The 24,514-nt window shown below is 45.4% G+C and overlaps 1 protein-coding gene across 2 annotated transcripts in view; it reads right to left on the reverse strand.

The window, feature by feature from the left end:
• Dhc64C (dynein heavy chain, cytoplasmic) overlaps positions 1–24,514 on the reverse strand; it is a 111,745-nt gene that overhangs the window by 24,715 nt on the left and 62,516 nt on the right. For both annotated transcript variants that reach the window (XM_075698995.1, XM_075698994.1), the window contains 17 exons: positions 23,508–23,673; positions 22,617–22,780; positions 20,625–20,811; positions 20,164–20,259; positions 19,309–19,781; positions 16,630–16,723; positions 14,501–14,695; positions 12,940–13,119; positions 11,921–11,986; positions 10,452–10,539; positions 9,687–9,882; positions 5,078–5,195; positions 3,551–3,766; positions 2,510–2,749; positions 1,512–1,696; positions 1,261–1,330; positions 706–852 (listed from right to left, as the gene is read on the reverse strand). In XM_075698995.1, coding sequence (XP_075555110.1) covers positions 706–852; positions 1,261–1,330; positions 1,512–1,696; positions 2,510–2,749; positions 3,551–3,766; positions 5,078–5,195; positions 9,687–9,882; positions 10,452–10,539; positions 11,921–11,986; positions 12,940–13,119; positions 14,501–14,695; positions 16,630–16,723; positions 19,309–19,781; positions 20,164–20,259; positions 20,625–20,811; positions 22,617–22,780; positions 23,508–23,673 — 2,881 coding nt within the window. The remainder of the gene's footprint in view (positions 1–705; positions 853–1,260; positions 1,331–1,511; positions 1,697–2,509; positions 2,750–3,550; positions 3,767–5,077; positions 5,196–9,686; positions 9,883–10,451; positions 10,540–11,920; positions 11,987–12,939; positions 13,120–14,500; positions 14,696–16,629; positions 16,724–19,308; positions 19,782–20,163; positions 20,260–20,624; positions 20,812–22,616; positions 22,781–23,507; positions 23,674–24,514) is intronic.

Below are 24,514 nucleotides of genomic sequence, written 5' to 3' on the forward strand. Positions count from 1 at the left end.
GAAAGCAGAACACCTGAGTTATCCTTGAGATGGGTTACTTGAACATTTTCGCACGGTATCTATCACTTGCCCTTGAGAAACACATGCAGAGAAAAACACGAATGCACGAAATTGTACGTTTTGAAGCTCCACTGCGCTCATTTTGCCATGGTTTTACCAAAATAGCAATTAGTAATCATTTGGATGCACTCTGCTTATTTCTCTGACCACCCATTTCAGCACAGGTAAGCAAACGCCATTTGCCAAAACCACATAGTGGCCATTTCCTCTTCGGCCAAAAGCTTTTCAAGGAAGACCCATATTTGTTCCTGGCAGTATGCTATGCAGCATGACGTGGCTGCTTGTACCTGCTTCATGCCTTCGTTGCGCTGCTTACAGAACGTGCAAGCACTATGTGTTCATGCTCTCCAACATTCAAGTCTGTCTTTCTCTGTGCTTCCCAAACAATTGAGCCATTCTTCAGACTACCAGCAAAGGCGAGTCGTCAGACAAGATGAACAGTAGGAGTACACATTGTTGGGCAAGTTGGCGGGAGCTGTGCAACACGTTAGCTTCGGCACAACGTAGACAAAGACAAACACAATGTGCTAACGGTTCACAGAAGATGTCAAGGCGGTAATATTGCAACAAGCAGCCAATGATGGAAGCAAATGCATGACGTCAATGACAATAGCCTGAAAGGAAAGCCAAAAATGTGGAACTTACGGTTGGGTCTCGGGTGGACAGGAAAATGCAGAAGGTGGGTGACAAGTCAATGTCCTGGTCCCCGAGTGTGATGAGGACACGGCCACCCGTTTTGCGGACCTCTCTGTTCAGTACCGGATTCAGGATCGGGTCGTAGCTCTCCACATCCTAGACGCGTTTAAGGTGCCAGCGGTTAGGACACCAAATGGCACGTGACATGTGCAAGTGCGAAACGTGAAGCTCTGACAGCAGTGGAACAAGAATGATGCCTGAGCATTCTAGGATTCACGAAATGAATTCAGCCTTGTCTATAACCATACAATGGAAAGCTGTCCTCACGGTGCATTACTATTTGGCTAAGAGGTGGCCACAATATCTCTAGCTTGACTAGACTGCAATTTTTTTCTCTAAGACCTGTGCGACATGCTGACTGATCCAAAGGCTTCCAAGTCAATTGTGACACGACTGGTGACAAAGCAACAACTCAGTTTAAAGAAATGCAAGACACTACCTGCCTCTACAGCGGTGCAAGTCTCTTGCAACGAACCAAGTCAAGAATGTGCCACAATATCATACCTGAACAAGCAATGGGTTTCCGAAACGTAGCGCACTCTCCAAGTTCTTCCGGAAGGAGTCATCAAGGAAGCTGAAAATGCAACAATGTTTCAATCTACACAAAGACACTAGAATATCATTTGGGAAAAAAGTGCCAGAGTAGTAGTACACTGCAGATGAAGCCTAAAAGGAAACTTCAACAGTTCCTTGTCACAAGTTAAAACAGGGGGTGATGTGTCCTTATCGGAAGCGACAACACCCATTTCCCTTACCTGGTCTTGGTAATTTTGCGCTCTCGGAACTCATTGAGGATGTACTTGGTGGCCTGACCGGATGGATCGATGATGAGCGGATAGCGGTTGAATCGCTTGAGCATGATGGCGTTCTCTGTGCAAAGGTCGTCGGTAGGCAGCGCATTGGCCTGCCAGCGGAGGCGTTCGTCTGCCGTCGATAGGTACTGAAGTACAAGGGAAAAAAAAAGGTCCGTGAATATAAAGGTGAACACAGCGGCCCAATTTCACTAAAAGCACCTCTCACAGCTTGGCCAGTTGAACAACAGCTGTCACTGGCATGCCAACATGCCTATGAAGACTAATCTGAAGAGATTCTTCACTCGTAGAAAAGTTTTTCTTCTAATCTGAGTGTAGCAGCATGTGGCAGAAGACTAGGCGAACAAACACAATTGTATTTAGAATGCATATAGAACCAATAAAATGCAACAGGCCATTTTGCCATCTAGCCTGTGTATTTACGTGTGTGTCATGCTAATGTTTTCCAAAAGTGTACTTTGAAACTTCAAATGGTGTGCTATAAAAGAAAAAAAAATAATGAACGAGTATTGTTAAAGACGTTATTGTATTGTATGTATTCTATTGTATACTACGCATTGTTAAGATAATGTTAAAGCTTCACTGTAGAACATAAGGTTATGCCAGAAGGCCACCATATCAAGTATGCATATCACCGACTATCTGCCATTTGTGTTCTTTGCTTTCAACATAATGTGAAGTGATAAGTGATCCAATGTATAGTCTTCCTCCTGTCTTTTTAACTATTAAGTACGTACTGCTGCGGTTAAATACCATGAAGGATTCTTCCTAGTTTAAGCCTTTCAGCAAAAGCTACAAACCACTGAACTTGTACACAAAGTATTAAGCACCGAGATTAATATGCATCCACTGTAAAGAAGTGTCCAAGTGCATAAATACTGCTCGAATGTGGTAGCTCCAAAAAGCCACCAAAAAAAAAAACGGTCAGAATACTTGCACACCTCAGTGCGTGCCAGGTCGAGGCGGAAGTGAATGCCCGCCTGCTGCAGGTGGGCGCACCAGTTGTTGAAGAGGTTCTGTCGGTACTGCTGATCGAAGTAGCCCGCGTACGCCAGGAAGGCCGAACCAAGGAGCACGTCGCCTGAGATGGTCGACATCTGGTTCTTGAAGGTCTCGCTCGTGTCCTCCCAGCGCTGCTTCTCAGAGCTCAGGCTGCTGAGTAGGGCAATGCTACGGTCCACCTGGGTGGCAAAGTTAAGAGATTTGTGCGCTGGTGATGGCAGTTACTATGTCAACACACAGAAGATGCTCTCTCGCATTTTTATTTGCAAGTACTCCAACAATCCGGTTCACTGAAAGTGCGTCAGAATGGCAAAGAAAACACACTCTAACAGTTTCAAAACAAAGGCTTCCACAAGAAACTAGAAGCAATGAACAGAATTGTGATAATTATGTAACCACAAACGATCACCCATTACAAATTGTGATACAAAAGCAATGTCACCGAGCCACCAAACGTTGTCTCATGAACTCCATGCTGTAAAGCAAAAGCTACAGGTCACAGCGACCAACCAGAATGAAGAACCAGAAGGGTTCCTCTATTGCAAAGTGTATGAACACCCTTCACACAAAGCTTACTGAATGGGAGCGTCACGGAAAGATCAGTGGGGCACGATGAACAAGCCCCTCTCTGCCTAGGAACACACAGCTTGCTCATGTCATTGATTGGCTGACAACATCTTTAGCCTTGGCTGCACGGAAGGAAGATGGCAAGACAATGTATAAGTGAAAACCTGGTAAGACTCAGACTTTGAAGCAGTGGGCAACTAAAACAAAAACTGACTGCTTAAGGTTATTTTTAACATATGTACACTAAAATCTAGGAACGCAAGCATTTTTGCATTCAACCCTCATTAGAATGCTGCATTTTCCTGCTCATGAGCAGGGCACTTTAGCCAATCTGACAGCCTAAGTTTTAACAAACGCTGAAAGAGAGGGGACAAGTCCCTCTCCTTTGTCCCATCCCTCGCCCACAATCTCACTTTTGCCTGGACGTTGGCCAGGTCGGTCTTGATGGCCTGCGCCTGCGACACGAGGTTGGCGTACTCCTCCTTGTAGGAGGCGATGCTCCTCTCCAGCTGCACAATGACGGAGTCGATCTCCTCGGCATTGTGCTTGTTGCTGTCCGCCTCAGCCTCCAGGCTGGCCAGCTCGTTGCGAAGAGGCTCCACCCGCTTCAGCATGTCCGCAAAGTTGATCTGCATGGCACAGCAGGAGCTTGGCAACGGAAGCAAGGAAGGAAGAAAGTAGCCTCATGCAGACACTCCCAGAAGTCATGACAAAGCGTCCTTCTTACAGTTCCAAATCATTTCTGGCTGCCTAAGGTGTTTCCAAGGCATATTTTACCAATCCCTTAATGTCCATTTAATGTTCACGTAGAAGCTCATGCTTGACTGTTCTAGGGAATAGGAAAAAAGGCAATAGAAAAACAAATTCTGAAAGCATGCGTCTTCCAATACATGGATGTAGTTTTGGTGGCATCTTGTCCCACCAAGAAACTGACTTGCATATTTTTTTTATAGGTGCTAGTATTTTCGTAGTGACTAAACCGCTGTAACATTAAGTAATGCACTGAGCTCCGAATTCTTGCAACTAAAGGACGTGTCTCATGGTCTACAGATGGCAAAACATGCTTCCAAGGCACCTACAATACGTTTTGCGTACAAGGCTATTTACCTAGTTTAATACATTTTTTTCAAGTAGTACTGACAGAAAGCTTTTAACTCATTTTTATTTCTTTCATTTCTTTATTGGATAGCTGTAGAAACAGTAATTATGCTATGGAGCCTCAGTTCTTTGAGTGAGTGTTCAACAAATTATTACGTTACCTTTTAATGAGACCATTTCAAAATGCATACCAAAAACTAAGCGGCTTTGGCCGTGAGAAAAGGTGACTATTCACACCACTGAAATCTGACATAGCAGTCTCGTGGTGCTAGACACCACCTGACAATGACCATGCTACCGGATGTTCAGTCCATTCAGCATTCAACAGGACAAGAGAGAAAAGGTGTCCCCCTTCGTTTCAAAGAAAAAGGCCAATTTGACAGTTTTCAACGACACTGTCGTTGCAAGTGGTTGACTGGCTCGCTCCCGAGTTGTTTGCAGCACCACATGACCGCCACTTTCGATTTTGGCGACGTGAATAGCCTCCTTTTTTTGCACGTTCGAAGCCATGCTGCACTTGGTGTGCATTTCGAACAGGTCGCATAAAAGGTGCCGTAATTATTTGTGGTGCTCCCAAGGAACTGAGAGCTTTATATCATAACTGCAGAGTTGACAACTAGCTAAAAAAGCACAAGAAAACTGTGACACAAGATTTTCATTTCGGTACTCTTCGAACAACGTCTAGAGCACTGCACGGTGAATTCCAAGTGAACAGATCATTTATTTGAACCAAATGTTCTGCATCAGATGCTTGAACCGAGGCTTGAGCCTCACCAAACTGATGAACTCTAATGCATCGGCACAGAAAACAATTTCTTTCACTAGAAAATGGCAAAACTCACCTGAGCAATGGCCCACTTGACCATAGGCCCGCAGGCAAGACTGGCACGGTTCACCTTCTCGAAGTTGAACTCGGGGTTGTTCAGATATTTGGTCTTCATCTTGTTCCGGATGTCATCACTACGTGTTCAAAGATGCATGTACACAGTTCAGTGTATGATCACTGCAGATAAAAAAAAAAGAACTGTTCTGACCAACAAGCCTGACTCACTTATTGTTTAAGATGTCACTTTTAAACAAAATTATTTTATGCACGAAAAGAGAGAAACAAGTTGGTGCAACAAAGCTGCGAACATGAGAGCGGGCAGACATACCTACGTTTGATTATCAGGGTAATTATTATATTTAACAGGCTACATTATTAACTGATCAAGCACCTATTTTTAAAAAAGAGAAGGTTTTACAAAAAATGTAAGCTCCAGCTGCAATGGCAGCTTACAGTGCTTTCTAGCTAGATGCAACAAACTTCGAAATGCCACCGTTCTTGAACGCTAAATTCTGTTTAAGATCATGCATGTTGTCAAAGTTCTCTGAATCTAAGTGCCAACTTCTAATTACCAAGATGACAAAGCTATTATTATGTCATTTTAATTGTTATCAACTTGCTACACACAAGTTTTGTACCACTAAAAGCTTTGCCCCCACATGCCTTCTCACATGAAACTGCAGATTCGTACCAAAAAAAAAAAGAGTGGCATATGTTGGACAAATAGCCAGAAGTGCATGAAGGACAGTGAAAGACTAGACACAGAATGGCATGTGTGCTTCCCTTCAAGCATACCATCAAAAGTGCTAGTCTCGAAAAGGAAAATTGTCATCCGCTTGACTGTAGCACGAAGCTACAAAGGATACCTGTACGAGCTTCCTTTGTACCTCTGTGCCACAGGCTGATAGTTTCTCCCTTTCGCAAACTTTCCTGCACCTTGCGGGTTCTTCCGCAGAACTGATTTGCCATACTGACTGCTATTCTGCACTTAGTCTTTCACGCCGTCCTTTCTTTAACACATGCTCACACCAAAGTTCATCCCTGCGGCAACAAGAGAAGAAATGGCAGCAGTGGAAACATAACAGAAGGGATGCAACCACCCAGTTCCTCACAATCCAGAATGCTGTCATCTTCAGCAGTCCGTGTCCAAACCAGTGCAACAAAGAAAAGAAGAGTTGCAGAGAAAGCTGAAGAAAAAAAAAAAAAAAGAGAAAGGAAGCCTCAAAAAGTTGTTCAGTAAAGGAGAGGAGAAAAAAAAAATCTACAAACGTGCGCAAAGTGAGAAGTGTGAATAGATTTGTGCGTCGTCGCCCCTGTGCAGTGCCGGGATCAAATCAGCCCACAGCATCATTAAAGGAGTCCCGATACATATATTTGAAGTTCTAGAAACTCTATACAACACACTTCTTACAGTTAAAGGAATAGCATGTGGCTAGTATGAAGGTTGGCACACAATCATAAAATGCCTTAACTTGATGCTAAGGTTGCTCTCAAAATGCTGGACCGTCATCGACATTACCACGATGTCATGACAAAGAGCAGAATTTGCTGATGTGCAACAATAAGGCTAGGTGCGATGATGTCGTTCATAAAAGAAAATAATCGGCAGTGCTGCGTGTGCTTTTTGAGGCTACTCTGGCGTGTGGTAGCTGCAGCAATCGCAGGAACAGAGCGTGTTCATGTCACGACGCATCCACACGAACTGAAACTGGCTCGCAGAAACACGTTACTGCAGTGAATTGCTTAGGGTTCTCCAACGGTTTTTAGTATTTTTTTTTTAGTAACTTTCTCATAGCACAAGAAAACACACTGACAATGCCATGTCAGTAGTCCTCATTACCACTGGTTACCATGTCAGTTACAATTCTTGTTACCTTTTGAGCCCTGCAGGCAGAATTTCCAGCCCGTGCCATCACGCAACAAACAGTGAAGGCCCACATGCAACATGACCTCAGAGATCTTGGAGGAACACTTGCAATCTCAGAGGCCACGTTGCACGTAATCATTCTTCATTGTCAGCCTCGTGGGAGGCAATGAAGATCCTGCATGCAGTTAAAGCACGGGACGAGACCTTCTGCTGTGGGTTGATTATTCTTTTTTGTCCTCGCAGATGTGCAAAAGAAGCCTCTGTGCAGACAGTGCGAGCTTGCCCACGGATCTCCGCAGCTTACGTGATGTCGTCCGTGCTGAAGTTGACGATGGTGTTGACGAACGAGTCGCCCAAGAGCACAGAGCGGATGGCGCGCCAGTCATGCGCGGGCTCGCCGAGGAGGAGGCAGATGGCCTCGAGCGTCGTCTTAACGGCTGGTGGCGGATTAGCCATGCTCCGCACTTCCACCAGGTGCTGGCGCTTAATGCCCTGCACCGCTAATGTGCCCAATGCGGGAACGTGAATCTCGCAGCTAACTGCATTATTCCTGCCAGTGAGCTTAGTACCAGTACACTTCCACCTGCCGCAACATACGCGTACCGGGTGGTTAATTTTAATCTTAGCCCAAGCTTTAAAATTCACCTGTGGCAGATGGCACAATTTTGCATGTTGAGCTAGATTACTCGTAGAAGGTAGCTACTATACTTCCCCAAGAAACTGAAATGCACACTTGACTAACTAATCAAGTTTTACTAACAAACTTGTGAATTAAATTATGGGGTTCTACGTGCTAAAACCTCGATCTGAATACGAGGCATGCTATACAATGAAGGACTTAATTCTGAGCACCTGGGGTTTCTTTAGCATGCACCGATTGAACGGTACGCGAGCATTTTTTTCCATTCCACCCCCGCCGTAATGTGGCTGCCACGACTGCGATCGAACCTGCGAGCTCTGCCTCAGTAGCGAAACACCGCAGCAACTGGGCTACTTGCGGTGGGTCTCATTAACTACTGACAAACTACCTTAGGCACATATTGAAATTTAGGAATTAGAGAACAGCGAGATTGCAACACATTTCCATTAAAAAGGAATTCTGAGGCCGACCCGTTTCGAGATGTGCATTCCCAAATTGCACAACAAAAGCTGCGGGTGTTCTAGTTAAGTCGGTGCAGCAGTCCTTAAGAAGGCATTGCCTTTTGCCCCAAGTTTGATGGCGCTGATCTAGAAAAACTGGTGTTATTAGTTTCAACATTCATTCCGAGTGGATACGCCTTTGAGGACTTACCGGCTTCCAATCACATGTTACAATATGTGTACTTATCACTTAGCCTAAAAGTTAACAATGAATTTGAAACTTTGTTAAAATTGTCACTTGTGGATTTCAATCTCTCGTGCAAGTGACACCTGACCCAGATCAAGGAACAAAATTGCACTGTCTGCTACAAGTCATTTTTTTTTAAAATTTAACATTAAAATGAAACACGTGGTACATGCAGCAACAGTCACTAGTCATAAGCAACCTTTTCTTCCAATTAGATGTGTCCCATGACTGGCCATGTATAGCCTTGACCAATCATTTTAATCTTGAATCTTTGCTGCAGCTCTCAAGTAAACTGTAGCCCACCATGGCTCATAACCTTATTTACCTACCTTCTGGTTAACAGCTAAATGATTTAGCTGTTGAACAACTGCAAAACATGCATTATCACGAATCTGTATTCAAAGCCATTTCCAAAGAGGCTTCTCAGCTATTCATGTGGACAAAGTTCCGCACCATCTGATAATTTTCACCCTGAAAATTTGCGAGCTTGTGCCACATGCTAGTAAGTTTAGAAACACTGCTAAGAATGAGTCTAAGTAAACAAATAAAAATAACAGAACAAGAAAATTCACTTTTGTAGCTTTACAACTAAACCTGTGACAAAGGAGAACTTAACAAAGTTTGTGAAAGCTATTGCAAGCTAATATGGCAGCCGAGCTTATAGGCCATCCATAACTTTCAAAATTACCTTCCTTTAACAGTAGAATCCACATTTTTGTAGTTGGTATTTATATATTTCTGCTTAGAAAACACTTCCTTACACAACAAAAAGAGCAATCTGATGCTTTGAGCAGACATCTTGATAATGTACAGCAATATTCTCTACAATGCACAATTATCTTCAACCTAGACGCATATAGAGCTTTACAAATCTAAAGCCCTAGCCAGGCAGTTAGGTCGCAACGTTTGCCTATACTACTCTCGCACACAAAAGCAATAAAAAATAAGTTAAACTTGCTCGATAACTACAGATCACCCAAGGCTTTTTGTCTCTTACAAGAGACAAATGAATGACTGACTGCCTAAGAAACGCAGTCAATATTTGGTGGGATGAAATGAAGAGCTTGGCTTTGTGAAGAGTGGCTCGATCGCTGAGTCTGGGTGCTGCACCACAGATGTGCGAGAAGTGAACGATCCAAAGAAAGTAAGCTGGAACAATTTTGAGAAAGATGTCGGAATAAGCAAGTTGAAAGAGATGTGTTAGCAGCAAACATGGAGGTGTGCGTGTTAGCAATGAAGCGGCGCACACAGGAAAAAAAAATTAAAAAATGAACTGGGCAAAGAAAGCACTTCGCATGACCCCGCTGTCTCAACTTTGTGGTAGAGACAGCATTGCTGGATTTCCACTGCTGCCAAGTTTCTCTGCTGAAGAATGTTTCCTTTGTTTCGGTGACATGGGGTTGCTGCTTATCCGGCAGCTCTTCAACATACGTGATGTCATCTGTGCTGAAGTTGACGATGGTGTTGATGAAGTTCTCGCGGATGATGACGGAGCGGATGGCCTTCCAGTCGGTCGTCGACTCTCCGAGCAGCAGGCAGATGGACTCGAGGGCCATCTTGACCGCAAATGGGGGGTTGCCCATCGATCGAACCTCCACCAGGTGCTGCTTCTTGATAGACTTCACCGCTGAACGCAGTACGGTGAAAAAGAACTATATCGTCATCATCTTGAGCCTAACGCTGTTCTCAGAAGCAATGCTTCTTGACTTACCCTTCAACCTCTAAAAATGCACTGCCTGCGCTTCAAGACAGTCACTATGCTTTTGATGCTTTACCACGTCTGAACAAAGTTCAAGCCGGTTATGTGAACCACAATACACCTATTCTAAAAACTTTGTATGTTCTCTGATGCAAGCAGCTGATCAGTCCATGTAGATTGTAGAGTATAATGCCCAATGAAGCTTTGTCAATGCATCAGTGATCCACCACGGATTAGTAACAGCATGTCCAAGATGTTTCATTCAATCTAACTGCTTTCATTCCGGCCTGACCGTACAGTTGACGGAAAAAGTTACAGACCATATGAGCCCATCCCGAAGTGCATCTCCATGCCCTCTAGTAGCGTGTCGGCTGCTATAGACAGCAGAGCTTGGACAAATATGGGTCACACATTCTTTAGCACTGCCTGACAGTTATGTAGAAGCGGGCATACGGGCCAACTAAAGTGTGCAGAAGGCGGGGCAAGTTTAAGCTCACCCTGTTGCGCCTCAATGACAGCCGGTTCGACCTGCGCCAGGTCGGCCATGACACTGGCACGCTTCTCAGCAATGATTTCCTCTTGTTTCTGCAAAAGGAAGAGAAGCAAAAACAATACTTCAGCAATACAAAGCAAAATTTGCACATGAGGCTATTGGAGTTTTCAAGAGCAACACTGGGGCATAAGAAATATGCTTATACAGTCGACTTCCGTTAATCCGATAATGTGGCGACCAACGAGACTGATTGGTCGAATTAAACAAGACGCAGAAAAAACACCAGAACACACCACTGATTCATTTGCCAGTATTTCCCGATTCTAACATGCCCCCAAATGAAATTGGAAACCGCTTTCTATCTTTACACAGTGGAAACCTAACGTAGAAATGACATTAAAGTTCCTAGACAAAACATAAATCTAGCACGCACTCGATTTTTTTAGCAAGAATAAAATGTGTTGCACAAATGGTGGTCAGTTTCCTAAAGTCAGCTTTCATGCAGGGTTTTTGAAAGTCAGCTTCGCCACAATACAATAATGTTATGAGGTAAAGCATACAAACACCATGCAAGCGGTTTTGGTTTTGTATCCGATTGCACCACATAGGCAATTTAAGGCTGATTTTTCTTGAAAAATAAAGCGCGCATTGAATTGTGTAAATACCGTAATTCGACGTTGTGAGCTACGGTTATCACTTGACGATATTCCTAGCATAGACCAAAAATGGAGTTTTTTATGGGAGATGACGTGTGTTCAGAGCATTCACTGCCCCCTAAGCTTAGCTGAGACGGGTGCTGTCACGAAGGGAGTTGCTATAGGGGTCACCATAGGGGTCAGGTGCGTGTGTGCTGACCAGCCAAGTTCAAGTTATCTGGAGAAGCGCAATTTAAGGATAGAAATAACGGAAGTTTGAGCCCATAGATATGCATGGACACCGGCCGGGACCTTCGGTTGGGATCGAATTAACCGAAAAATGTCATTAACCGGAGTCAAATTAGTGGAAGTCTACTGTAGCGGAGGGCTCCATAGTAGTTTCGACTATTCTGAGACTTTCTCAAGCTGTGTCAAAAGCTTGATGTACAAGTGCTGTCATGTTTTGGTTACATGCGAATACAGCCGTTGTGGCAGCAAACTGAAGCTGCGACCTTGTCATCAGAGCACCGTAGCCACAAAAAAGGTTCTCAATGCATGCAGCGGAGCAGGCTAAGTTCAGCAGTAGTCAGTGAGAACAACAAAGAAAAACCAAATGAACAAGTTTCTAGCGCGTCATCAAAAACTGCATATTCCGTGCAGCAGTAACATTATGCAACACAGTGAGGTTCGGTCACCACGAGCCGTAGTCACGTGTGACCCGCAACACACTGATGTTTAAAAAAGAAACGCTGGTTTCGCACCAGTAACTGGAATGAATTTGGAAAAAGAGGCTAGCCTGGCTCCTATTGTGGGAAATGGTTCAGAAACGTTGACTTACCCTGAGCTGAGCTTGGATCTCGTGCGACTGCACTTTCTTCTTCTCGGCCTCCTGTTGGTCTTTCAGCTGCATCGCGCGATTGGAAGAGAAGGCACAGATAAAAAACTTTGGCAATGGTACCTTCCGTGCTTATAATCTCGATGCACCCGTGAATGCACCTGCATGCATGTGCTAACAATGCGTATGTGCACAGATGTGTTTTCTCTCTGTAGCCCACTACAACACGATATCAACGGTGCTCCATAGTATGTTGCACCCACTGGAACAACGGATTAGGTGCTGCCAAGCCACTTCTCGTTAAACTTTAAAATATCAGACTTGCTTGAGAATTAGTGGACTTGGCTTCCCTTGGCTTAAAACAAAGGTTCTGTGCACAGGATGTGAAAAATATGGCTCTTAGTTGTGATCATAACTGTCTGTTGTCTCTCATTCCTGTGCTGAAAAGTTGCTCCCTTGACAACTTGCCCAGCCCAAAGCAGTGCTGGACAGACCTGTCATAACAACAGAGATCGTCACACTTCTTTCGGAAAAAGTCATTTCCAAAAGCAAGTGCACGAACCAGTAGCTCCATGGTTTCTGCAGCTTGTGGTAGGTTAATGCTTCTTAAAGTGAATCAAACAAGTACTGATCACACTCAATAACAGCTTTAAAGAAGCCTACTTTTAAGCCTAAAATGTGTACAGCTACTAACAAAGGCTACTAAGAGCACCTATGCAGCCAATTCGAGTAGTTGCCATCACATAAAAGTTAACCATGGTCCAGGATTTAAATCGGGAACCACGGTCAGACCAAAGCAGTCATTGAAACAAACGTCCAACAAAAGTGATGGTTAGCGGATGGTAACTTAGCCACATGAACAGCTAGCAATATTAGTTTATACATTCATCCGAAAACACTTTCAACGAGGATTATGTGAAGCTACAAGTTCACCCCATACTGGCAGATTTCCCCCTATGCACTGGGTTGATTCTCCCACACGGAGTAGCGGCGTGCAACAACTGCCGTCCTGTTGCCCTCACCATCTCCTTGAGCTTGGCGTTGGCAGCCTGGTTCTTGGCCTCAAGCTCGCGCGACTTGAGTGCCAGCGATTTCTGCAGCTCCTCAACCTGCTCGACCGTCTCGCGGATCTTTTGCAGGCCGACGTTGAGGTGCAGCTGCTGCTCCTCCAGTTCGGAGCGCTTCTCGTTGAATAGTTTCACCTGGAAGGCAAGGTTGAAGTCTTGGCTATTGCCTGTACAAGCGTTCGTCGTCAAAATCTTTCAACAAGACCCCATCTATGCTACTTTCCACACATGGCATGCAACATTGTGGAGGCTAGCAAGACTTCTTGGGGCAGCTACGTTTGCTAAGAGAAATATTTTTTGCCAAGAATTGTGTGAAACCATTCTTTACTTGCCCTCAGTAAAAAATGTTTCTATACCTAAAAATGAACAAACTACATTATAAGGCTGCTAGTGCATTATTTCGGATCATTTTGGCTTTCATTTTCTTTTTCAGGTTTATCATTAGCAGCTTGTAGTGCCAGCCTCATGCGCAACCATGTCAGACCATGTGTGACCATGTGTAAGCATGCATCACCATGAGACTTGACCAAGAAGTACACGGAGTGACTTATTTTGGTGACCGAACTTCTAGCGCAGTTTCCAAAGCATTGAACGCTAAACATGAAACAAAGTACAGTACTGAGATGCACGGAGAAATTAAAAACCATTTTAACGACTATCCGTTAATAACAAATAACCTCTCATTGTGCCGCTCACTTCATCGGTCCAGTGTAGACTTTCGCAGAACTAGTTCAGCCACAAGCACAGAAAATGATTCAGTGGTATGTTTGCATACCCGTCCCATAACATCTCGCACACAGCAGGCAGCAGATTAAGGAATTGCCTCGTCATGCAGACTTTCTTGCACACACTTGCCAGCTCACAGTTAGTGGCAAGCTTTTTATTAAAGAAAGAGACAATACTATAAATCCAGAAATCTATGTCCGCAAAAGCTAGCCATATAAAGGAAAGGCAATAAATGAAATAAACACAAACAGCATCTCTTGCTGACATTATTACACTGAAAACAATTATGCAACACATGCCCACTAAAGGACGTCTTGGCACAAACACTAAAGAAAGCAACGAGGGTGGCAAATATGGGCTTGTTGCTCAGTCATCATGGAATGATATCTGGCACAGCGCAACAAAACACGGACACAAGAAGACAGACGGACACAAGCGCTAGTGTCCGTCTGTCTTCTTGTGTCCGCGTTTGTTTGCACTGTGCCAGATACCATTTCTTTGAAGAAGGATCCCATGTGCTTTTGCAAATTTCTGTTAATTCTCTGTCTGGGAAAAGGATAGGCTAGCAACTACAAGAGGCCACACCCTGAAATGGTTGCCGCGAAAGACATTTTCGGGGCATCAGCATTCCGAAAAACAGCTCCAACTACCGGATGACAGGAAGATGGACAACACAGGAGCTTGGGGAGACCGTGGCCACGTTGCCCGTCCTTCTGTGGCCCTGCAGCTAGCACTGTTATTTGGGAATGTTCCTGCTCGACCAACTAGACCCCTTCATCCATCCACTCACGTAGTGGTTGATGAAGTCCAGGTAGTGACGGGGAGTGATGGTGATGGAGCGGGCTCCACGCTTGGCGAGCCGGCCGCTCGCCCTATGCAACGTCTGGTGCACGTATACGAAGGCATTGACGATGGCACCCCGGTGGTTAGGGGGCAGCTTCAGGCCTGGTACGGCCACCGGGAAGTGCTCTGCAGGCACCGAGTACTGAAAGAGGGAAACATCCAGATGTAACTGAGCAGATGCAACCTGCTTTGGGTGTCGCAACATTTGCCATTTTGCATCGCATTAGTGGCACGCAAGATGCGAATGCTGCGCAAGACACGTGGGTCCGGCCTCGTTCGACACCCGACACGAAAGTTAAGTGTACGATAACGAACGAGGAGAAACCAATGGGACATAGTACTCTGTCCCGTCTCGCACCTAATTTTGTCATGGCCTAGGAAAATGTGGGAACTAGCCCAACTGTCTTCATTAACTCTACCAACACATCACCTAGGTAACGGATTACAGCAAACAGAGAATAACACAAGGTTTCCGTTCATTTGATTCTATTTCCTTCTTAACATCCCCAGCTCACGACCGGCCGATTCCTGTGATAACAGTCTGAGCATAGCTCGTACCACTGTTGAATTAAAAGGGAAGAGATTTGGAACAGTATTGTTGCATTATTCCGTCTCAAGTTTGGCCCTGTGTTCTTGGCCTGCAATAGAGCTTCTCACTTGCTTCTTCAGAGCATTACTCCTGTGCAAGGAGCGCACACATTATGTGTCGTTACATCACGAATGTTGTAGCTTCGATTGTGTCAGGCCTGTACATTTATTGCACCCATGTAGTGCATGCGAGATTCATAGTGAGCTGCCATTTTCACATGAAACTCGAACATTAGCGCTACCTCACTGAAATGATAGCATGTCGTTGACAAATTTATAAATCCCTAGCACAGCCAACACCATTAACGCACCTTACTAGCCAAGCTTGAAGTATCTGTCAAGGGCCAATTTCAGGATCAAAATAGCAAAAGCCTTTTCACATAGAAATCCGTGAATGCCAACTGGGACCTTTGGTGGGGATCGAATTGGCATATTAACCCGATTATAATGCGCCCGTAAATTTAACGCTCACCCAACTTTTGCAGGCCAAAAGTAAGAAAATAAAAGTGCACCTCAATGTAACGTGCCGTCAATTGATAAAAGAAAAATATAGTGTGTCCTCTATGTTCACAATAAAAAAAATATGAGACATGCAGAATTTACGTTCACAGATGAATTTCTTTTACTTAGCTTTCATAATGAAAATGGCGAGTTGTCATCGCCATTTGCGATTCAGTGGCCACGAATACCATGCACACAGGGATGATATCCTCGAGTATCGCTTTTAGAGATACTGCTATCACTTTGGCAAAATTTTGCAGTGGACTCGAAGTATGCATCCAACAGCATTCCTGGCACCGTGCACAGATAGCGAGCTTGACAAAGCGGTACAAATGCTGGGGACCGATCACACTGACACATGAACAGCATCCGTCACAAAAACACACTCTGTTACAATTTTGTGATGGTAATGACGCTATGTCTGATGGTAGGCTATTGCCAACACTGCAGACACTGTTTTGGCTTCGTATCTGATTAACACACAGGAAATTTCTGAACCCGCTTCCTCAGAAAAAAGGAACGCGTTAGATTCGGGCAAATACGGTAACCCATAACTGGAATTAACTGGTCAAACTAATGGAAGTCTACTGTACCTACGTTAAAGCTCTTGAAATTTGGATACAACAGTGAAAGTTGTCTGGCGCTGAATGAAGTACTTTTGAAAAATCAAAATTCTGAGGTTTTATGCGCCAAAAACACGATTTTATTATGAGGCCCACCATAGTGGCGCACTCCTCATTAATTTTCACCACCTGGGGTTCTTTAACGCGCACCTAACGCACTGTACATTGGCCGCCGTCATACGCAGTACGCTGGCACCCATCGAAATGTGGCCGCCGTGCCTGGGATTTGATCCCGCGACCACTAACCATCGTGGTTAGTAGTCAGCCACTAACCACGATGGTTTCAGGTACTTTTGTGCAGCTGCTTTCAAGGTGCCATTTTCCATAGGACTACATTCACTTGTGCGCAGTTTGGTGAACTTACATTGGTGCGGTCAATGTCCAGCTTGGAAGTGAACTCCTTGCCCACTTGGAAGAGGGCGTCGTCAGACCAGTCACCAAACCAGTTAAGGACACACCTGTGTAAAACAACACAAGTTCTGTCGGCTAGGCAACCTGAGTGAGAGGACATCCCCTGATGCTGGCCCAACCTTGAACACCAAGTTTCATAAATCACACATACCCTCAAATGCAAAGTTGCTTTTACAGAACCAGATCGTCTGTCATATAACGCTGATCACTCAAAGTGTGCGAACATTAAGATTTATTGTGTGCAGTGAATTGAAGTGTTAAAAATTTAGCTGAAATTAATTAGTGTCTGGCTATAAATACTGTCGAAGCTTACGTTAAGAGTTCTTGATGCATGATAGCAGTGTGATAGAAATGGGACACAAAGAGGGGATGCAGACACCACAACAATGGTGGTGTTTGCGTCTCCTGTTTCTATCATGCTCGTAACATGAATGAAGAATCTCGCAACCAACTAGCCCATTTAACAGCACTAAACTTAAATGCAGTTGTAATATTATTGTATAACGAACAACTATAAAGAAAGAAAAGAGAAACAGGTTTAGGGCACAGAAAATGGTATTGCAGTGGAACCCCGATTATACATGGCTTTCTTGGGACCACGCAAAAATGTTGTATAATCTAACCGACAAAAATTGTGTCTACGGTTTCCTGCAAAAAGAGTTGCAAGGAGCTTCAATTTAAGCTATAAGCTAATACTCTGCAGGACTTGGAAACCAAAACTGCTTATTTAGCATATCGAGTACCATGACTCGTGCCCACAAGCATGCTAAAACATTCTTTTTTCATCTATAAACTTTTTAAAATATCAGTTGATTCCTTATAAACTTTCTTTGAGCTACCAGCAAAAGCTGTCTTTTAAGTGCAACAACGTCCGGAATGAAGTCACCTACAGTGGCGGCACTTGCACAGATGATTCTCTGAATGTTGTCAATGCTATGCAGCACACACACCAAAGAGCACAAGCATGGCAGTATCTGCGATGTCGTCCTTGTCTTAGGTGGCAGCCAGCAGTGTTGGCATGATACTACGACGAACAGAGCAAAACCCAAAACCCAACGACAGATGCGTGAGAAGTCTTGCATGCTCGCACGTACAGAAAGCTCCGAACTGCGTACATAAATGCAAATTTGCTATGATCTGCATGCCATTCGGTGACTAATCGGACTGACCTTCGCACATGCTTTCACGCTTTCCATACATGGCAGAGCAGTATTTTTGGGTGACCACTTTCGGAGATGGTTTCACTTTCACGAGACTTGGCAGCGGCATGTCAAAGTACGCAGCCGACATCACCCTTGGCACTGTACGAAGATAGTGAGCTTGGCACAGAGCTAAAAAATGCTGTCGGCAGTGTACGCGAACGCGTCCGGCGATGGGGGCCGACGCTGCTGAGTGAAAATGCCGAGAGAGGGAAAGCGCAATGAGACAGCAAAGAAGGGACTAAGGCGGGCGGCAGTTAAGCGACATGAAGAGGGGAAAGGGAGGCTAGGTTGGGGCTGAGAAATCAGTCGGAGCTTTCTGCATGAGAAGGGGCACTCTCCCCTTACTGACAGAAGGGGAGGGGATTGCAGCGCTTCTTCGCGTCCACCGTCGGGTTCGAAATTTCAAGCGGGTCACCATATCATACGAAACACACATAATCTCAGGCCATATAAGTGAGGTTTTTAATGCATCGCCTCCATGGAAGTTCGCCGGGATTGCACTTATCCGTCGTTAAGCTCGAGACGTCAAAAATTCAGGGGATGTATAACCAGGGTTTCACTGTAGAAGGCTACACCAACATGCTCCTGAAGAACTCTCATCCAAAGGCAGTGGCAGTTTTCCATTCTTCGAGGAAAACAAGGCAGGCAATGCAAGCAGAAGCTAAATACCTGATTATATAAAACAGATAGAAAAATTGACCTCCAAGTGGGCTTTTTAACAAGTGCACAATATATATTAAAGAATTTTTAAATGATGTAAGCCTACATATGCTAGTATCTGTATGAAACACCAAAAACTCAGCATAGTAAGCTCTGTCGAGCCTGAAAGTCCTGCATGTGTAAATTTTGGTCTAATGACAAAGCAAACATGTGCAACGCTTCGGTACTCGTCCTCAACGCTTAAGAGTAGCCCCGTAGAAGGTGTGGTCAAAACAAAAAAGCTGCGAATTTTTTACTGCCAACGTGGGCCTTTAAAATTCTGGTTTTTAAACCCTTCCAAAACCTAATGCCTTGCCTCACCAGTTTGCACACCCGGCAGTTAAGATGAATAGGGACGTGACCTTTCTGACCTTGAAAGGTTTCAAGCTAGAATCTACATTAACATGCTACTCTCAGCTAACAAAGCTTGAACTTGCACTGAAACCATATGTTCCCTCACAAATCAATTCAAAAACCTACACCACATAATTCAACCTCTTTGGCACCCTCGTGCAATTTGAATTAACAAGCTTTTACTGCGTTGAACAACGAGGATGAGCACTCAATTTCCAAACATCTCTATGGTAAGGTTCACATTCCTCAGAAGCTTGAACTCCGGATTCTCAATTCCACCAGCTGCAGCTACAAACCAACAAAGCGACTTCGCTCAATTATTTAGCGGCAGCCTTCAAGGCACACCGACGAATCAACTTCTTCCACGAACAGCCCACCTGTTGAAGAGTGCTGGAGATGTGGCCGCCCTGTCCTTGAGTCCCTCGGAGGACGGGTTCATGGTGAACACAACGTGCAGGTTGCGCATCACCTGCCCCGTGAACCACTTGTACAGCTCCTCGCTCGAGTCCAGCATGAGTCCCTCGCGCTGCGAGCCCTCCTTGCACTGGGTCATGAGGGCCGCGTACTCGTCCCCTTCAAACAGGCCGGGCACCTCACCGTTGGCCAGGAGGGTGTTCATGCGCTCCAGGAAGGACGAGTCTAGGACATTGCCCTCGTCCAGGATGAAGCAGATCTTCTCGGCCTTGCAGCCGGCCCGGCGCAGCACCGACCGCAGGTCCTCGTCAAAGTCCGCCGCGGTGTACTTGTTGTGGACCTTGATCTGGAAGACGCTCAGGCCGTTCATCCAGGCCACGAAGCGAGACAGGGTCGTCTTGCCCGCGCCGCTCACGCCGATCAGCAGAAGGTGACCCTGCCAAGGTGAAACGAAGTGTGCAGTGAGCTGCTGGGCCTTTTTTCTTTTAAGTCAACACACTTATTTAGCTGAGAACCATGGGTCATTACGCAGCATTTTAGCCAGCTGCAGTTCCCATAAAAGACAGGTTCAAAAGACGAGAGTCTGCTGGCAGTGAACCATCGATGGTTGCATATGCCTATCCACAAATATTTCGCAACCTCATCAGAGAATGCAGAGTCAAATGCCAAGCAAGATTTAAATGCAACAAAGCTCGTTGAAACTCTTCACAGCTCTACGCTAAATATTCCCACCAAGTGAACCGTCTCCAGCATCTCGTGTATTAAATGGCGTAAGTTGAGTGACCCTACAACAGCCTGATATGCGACAGTCTTCTTACCTGTGGCTGCCGGAAGATACGGTCAATGCGGAGCACGTGGTCAAGGACCTCGTTGAACAGGACCAGCTGCACATCCAGCTCCTCTTCGTAGAAAATCTGAAAATTTGGAGTTTCAAAAATAAATTGCGGAGCACGCAATGTAAGAAAGCGCAATGTGGATGCAAGTGTGGCTAGAGCAAATCTGTTTTTGCCAGCTACTGAGCTGCGGAAGAATTCAACCTAGCATCACCAAATCAAAATGATGCCAAAACCATGTCCACTCTTCGCCGTCACTACAAAAAGGGAACTCGTAACTATTGGACGGTGTTGCCCATGTACCAACACGCTTTCTGTCTTGATCTATATGCATCAAGAAACATAGCAACCCATTCTTGAGACTTCAGTTGTACTTAATATTTCCTGCCCTGGTGACTAAACATGTGACTGCCATGGAAAAGAACAGAACAGCACGAAGTACCAACCTTGAGCCTGGCCTTGACATAGTTCCGCAGCTCGTCACGCTTGACAGGAACATAGTCCTTGGAGAGCCAGTTACTGTAGAGGATGGGCCGGCCCAGAGCCTCGTCTTGGTTGATGTTGGGGAAGTGCTTCAGCGCCACCACATCTACGTTCTCATCGGTCCAGGCACGTTCTTCGTCTTCCACCAGTCTGCAAACAAAGTGGAGAGAGTGAGAGAGGGAACAAAGTAAGCCAAATGAAACCATCCTACTTTAGGAGCTTGCCTGAAATGACTTCCCACTTCCAGGAAAGCGAGAAAACCCCGTTTTATGCCTGCGCCCATTACCGTATTTATTTGATTGTAACATGCGCACTTCTCCCATAACCCCTCTTCCCACCAAAAAAAAAAAGAACGAAAAAACCCCCCACTTTCCGTTGTAATGAACCGTTTCCCGAAACAAACAAAAAAAAAAAAAAAAACCTTCGCAGTACCGTGCACCTCGTGCTTTCATACAGAAATGTAACTTTCTCTCATTTGGAATAACAGATTTACTCTCAACACACAAAAGTTGCGACGAACAAAGAAAGATGCAGTTTCGCCTGAAAGGTGAAGCATCGATTGTGATAGCAAACTACTAGTAGACAGCTATATGAAGTAAGGATAGTAGTTTTATTGGCCATATAAACTTGTAAGCATTCGCTTACTAATTAAATTAACAAGCATGGTGTCCCGGACGCACAAGCACACATGAACACGTCTCACTTGATGACTGCGGAAATTCGTGGGAATGAAGAAGTGTGGTAGCAGGACGAGAACACAGTGCACACGAAGCTACCGGCCTTCCATGTGCCTATGCGCATAGACTCTGTCCCCATGGCAGATCGCTTTCAAGATGGGGCCCACGCGGCCATGTCATACGCAGCAGCCACTGGAGTAGAACGCCCCTTCTGCTTGCAGCATTCACGTATGCAAGTTTCGGGGAACTCCGAATGCCCATGATACTAATTTCCATCCATCTCCACACACGTGATCACTTTCCTTTTAAATGCGACATCACAATGAACTCGGTGGGTCTTCGGAGTCAGCTTTTCCATGATGATAGAGCAGACGCAAAAAAACTGGAAGACGAACGGTAGACCACACATACTACAGAACATGGAGGAAGCTACGGCAGCTAGGCTCAAAGCATGTACGAGGCAGCCATTTCGAAATGCCAATGGTGTTACGGTAACGGCAGTGCATGGTTCATCTACAAACCACCAGGCGGTAGCTTCTACAATGGGCTAACGCTGTCACTAATTTCACTCGCATGTCTCCACAGCTGGGAGCTGCCACATTTCTGCATAGCTCACATTTGGCCCTGGCAGCACAGCAAGCTTAATTTTCTGCCATTAAAGAGCTTTGAGGAGTGCATGTAAAGTTAGGGGATGCAAAGCACAGGGCTTGCACAAGAATGCAAGTAGGGTGTGGTGCTTTGTGTGCGTAAAGGTCCCTTTGGCAGCCAAAACCACTTGCATACGCAAAATGTAAAACTCCCTATTGTGGTGCCAGCATAACTTACCTGTGTAACTATGGAATTACATCGAAGCTATGATAAGTTAGCCTTGGCATTCAGTGCAAGCCCTTCTTAGCTCTGCACTCGCGCTTCAACAGCAGCCTTCGGAGTAGACGTGTAGAGGTGCCGTCATCTCCTTGACAGAAAAAAAGCTTATAAGAGGGTGCCACATTGCTCTGCTCGAGAAAACGAGCCGCCACACCGAATCCTACTGCTATGATCACGCGACCCACAACACTCAATGCAACCACCTGCAACAGAAGCTGGAGATATGAAGAGTAGTAACTTCCCTTCCTAGTCTGTACCGCAGCGAGCGACGGGCGAATGGGCAAACGTGTTGAATGAGCCATACGCTGCCATCACACCTAATGTGTTGCCTCTTGCAGAAATTCCGTTGCAATATTTTAGAAAAACGATAAGCCTTCCTGACAGCAGAGTGCTCGGGGTCATCTGGCGTACCTGTCCTGGAACAGGCGGAGACCCTCGTGTGCCCAGATGCGCACCAGGCCCTCCACGGGAAGCGTCTCGAGGGGCCGCAGGGCCTCGCAGATGCCCCGCACCCAGCGGGTCAGCTCACGTGGGCTGTACACATAGTGCGGCTGCATGTCTTGGGTGAAGCGCTCCTGCACAAAGGGAGAGGACAGGTGCATTGCATGCAGCGTTGCCCATGGTGTGACCGCAGGAGACAGCTCTGACACCCAGACACCAAAGCCGAGTTAGCAACTGGATGCAGTGGAAACACAGAGTAGTATAATGCAATAAACACGAGGAAGCGTGGGGAATAAAGAACCCCGGTTTAGCCTGGTACACTGAGGTGCACTTGGAGCATGCAAGACCCACCATTGGTAAAATTGATATCTCTACAGCGCAGAGGACGTAAGTTTCATACCTCATGCCCAAAGCCAAACTACCAATTTATGCAAGCTTGCATGTTGCTCACTTTTGAGAATGTGACAACAGTTAAGATTTATAGAGCCTGTCATTTCTCCTAGCAAAGACAGGAGAAAATTTGCACTGTCCTTCCTTGATTTGGGGTAACACCTGGATTTGGTTTGAGCTTGGCTGTGGGCATGCCATTAATGCATGGTTTGTAGGCCAATAACTGGAGCATGGCCCTAAACATAAGATAGCCCAACCGCAACATGAGTACAACTTGCTAACCCTCTTGATCCCCTTTTTTTTATGGAATGTGCAACCAAATTAAGCATTGGCATGTAGAAATGTTGACTAGCTCAAGCATATTCAACTGGCCATGCTTCAGCTATACCAACTATGCTTGACTTTGTGCTCACTTACTGAGAACAGGCACAACAGTTCGTAATAAAAAAACAAAGTGAAGCCAACACATACCTGAGACAGGAGGTAGAACTCCACCATGGCGGCAGTGAGGGGTTCTGCATACGCTCGGAGCGAGGGCACCATGCGCAGCATGGCACGGTTGAAGGTGCCGTAGATCTGCTTGAGTGACGTCTCACCCGGGTAGTCGACGTAGACCACAGGCACGTGTCTCAGGAACCTGGTTTCGCATGTAGAGTACAAACGTGAGGCAGTGGGATTTGGGCAGACGGCTACGTCGAACAGCCAATGCGTGGACAATTATCCAGTGCCACTGCCGAGCTTAGCGGCTATGGTGTTGTCTGGCTGAGCTCGAGATTTCTGGTTCGATCACGGCCGCTACGGCTGCATTCTTGTGGGGGCAAAATGCAAAAATGTTTGTGCATTTAGATTTAGGCACAAGTTAAAGAACCTCGGTTGGCCAAAATTAATCTGGAGTCCCCCCCCACTCTGGCGTGCCTTGTAATCAGATTGTGGTGCTGAAACAGTAAAACCCCAGAATATCTTTTATTATTATTATTCCGGTGCTGTTACTACTGCTGGAGTAGCGGCAATGGTTTGCACAACTCGGGACTTCCATGTCTTTCCTGTCCTAGGCTGTTATTACTGGCCTAACAAATTACATCGCAGGCTAGCGCAAAGAGGCAAAGTTGCTTCAAATGCCTTTAATTTGCAATCTGGGGCACAGTTTCACTTCAATCTAACAAACTTCGAGAAACCGACCAAGGATATGGCCGGAGAAGGAACACAGTCATGTCCCTATTGAAGGGCCACGACTCGAAAGAAATCTTTCAAACTAAGCTATATTTAACTCAGGTCTAAGTTTACCAACAGTGGAAAATGTAACGTAGATTTAACATTGGACGCATGAACACACACACACACACACAAAAAAAACGGAAGTTTTTTTTCATGGATGCTAAATTAAGATACCAGTCGTTCAAGAAACTTGGTATACTATACTACAAAATTCACATGAAATGCACCAACTGTCACATGCCTTGACCACAATCTTCCACTTT

This window comes from Dermacentor variabilis, chromosome 7 (genome assembly GCF_050947875.1).
Source record: "Dermacentor variabilis isolate Ectoservices chromosome 7, ASM5094787v1, whole genome shotgun sequence".
Classification (NCBI taxonomy): Eukaryota; Metazoa; Arthropoda; class Arachnida; order Ixodida; family Ixodidae; genus Dermacentor; species Dermacentor variabilis.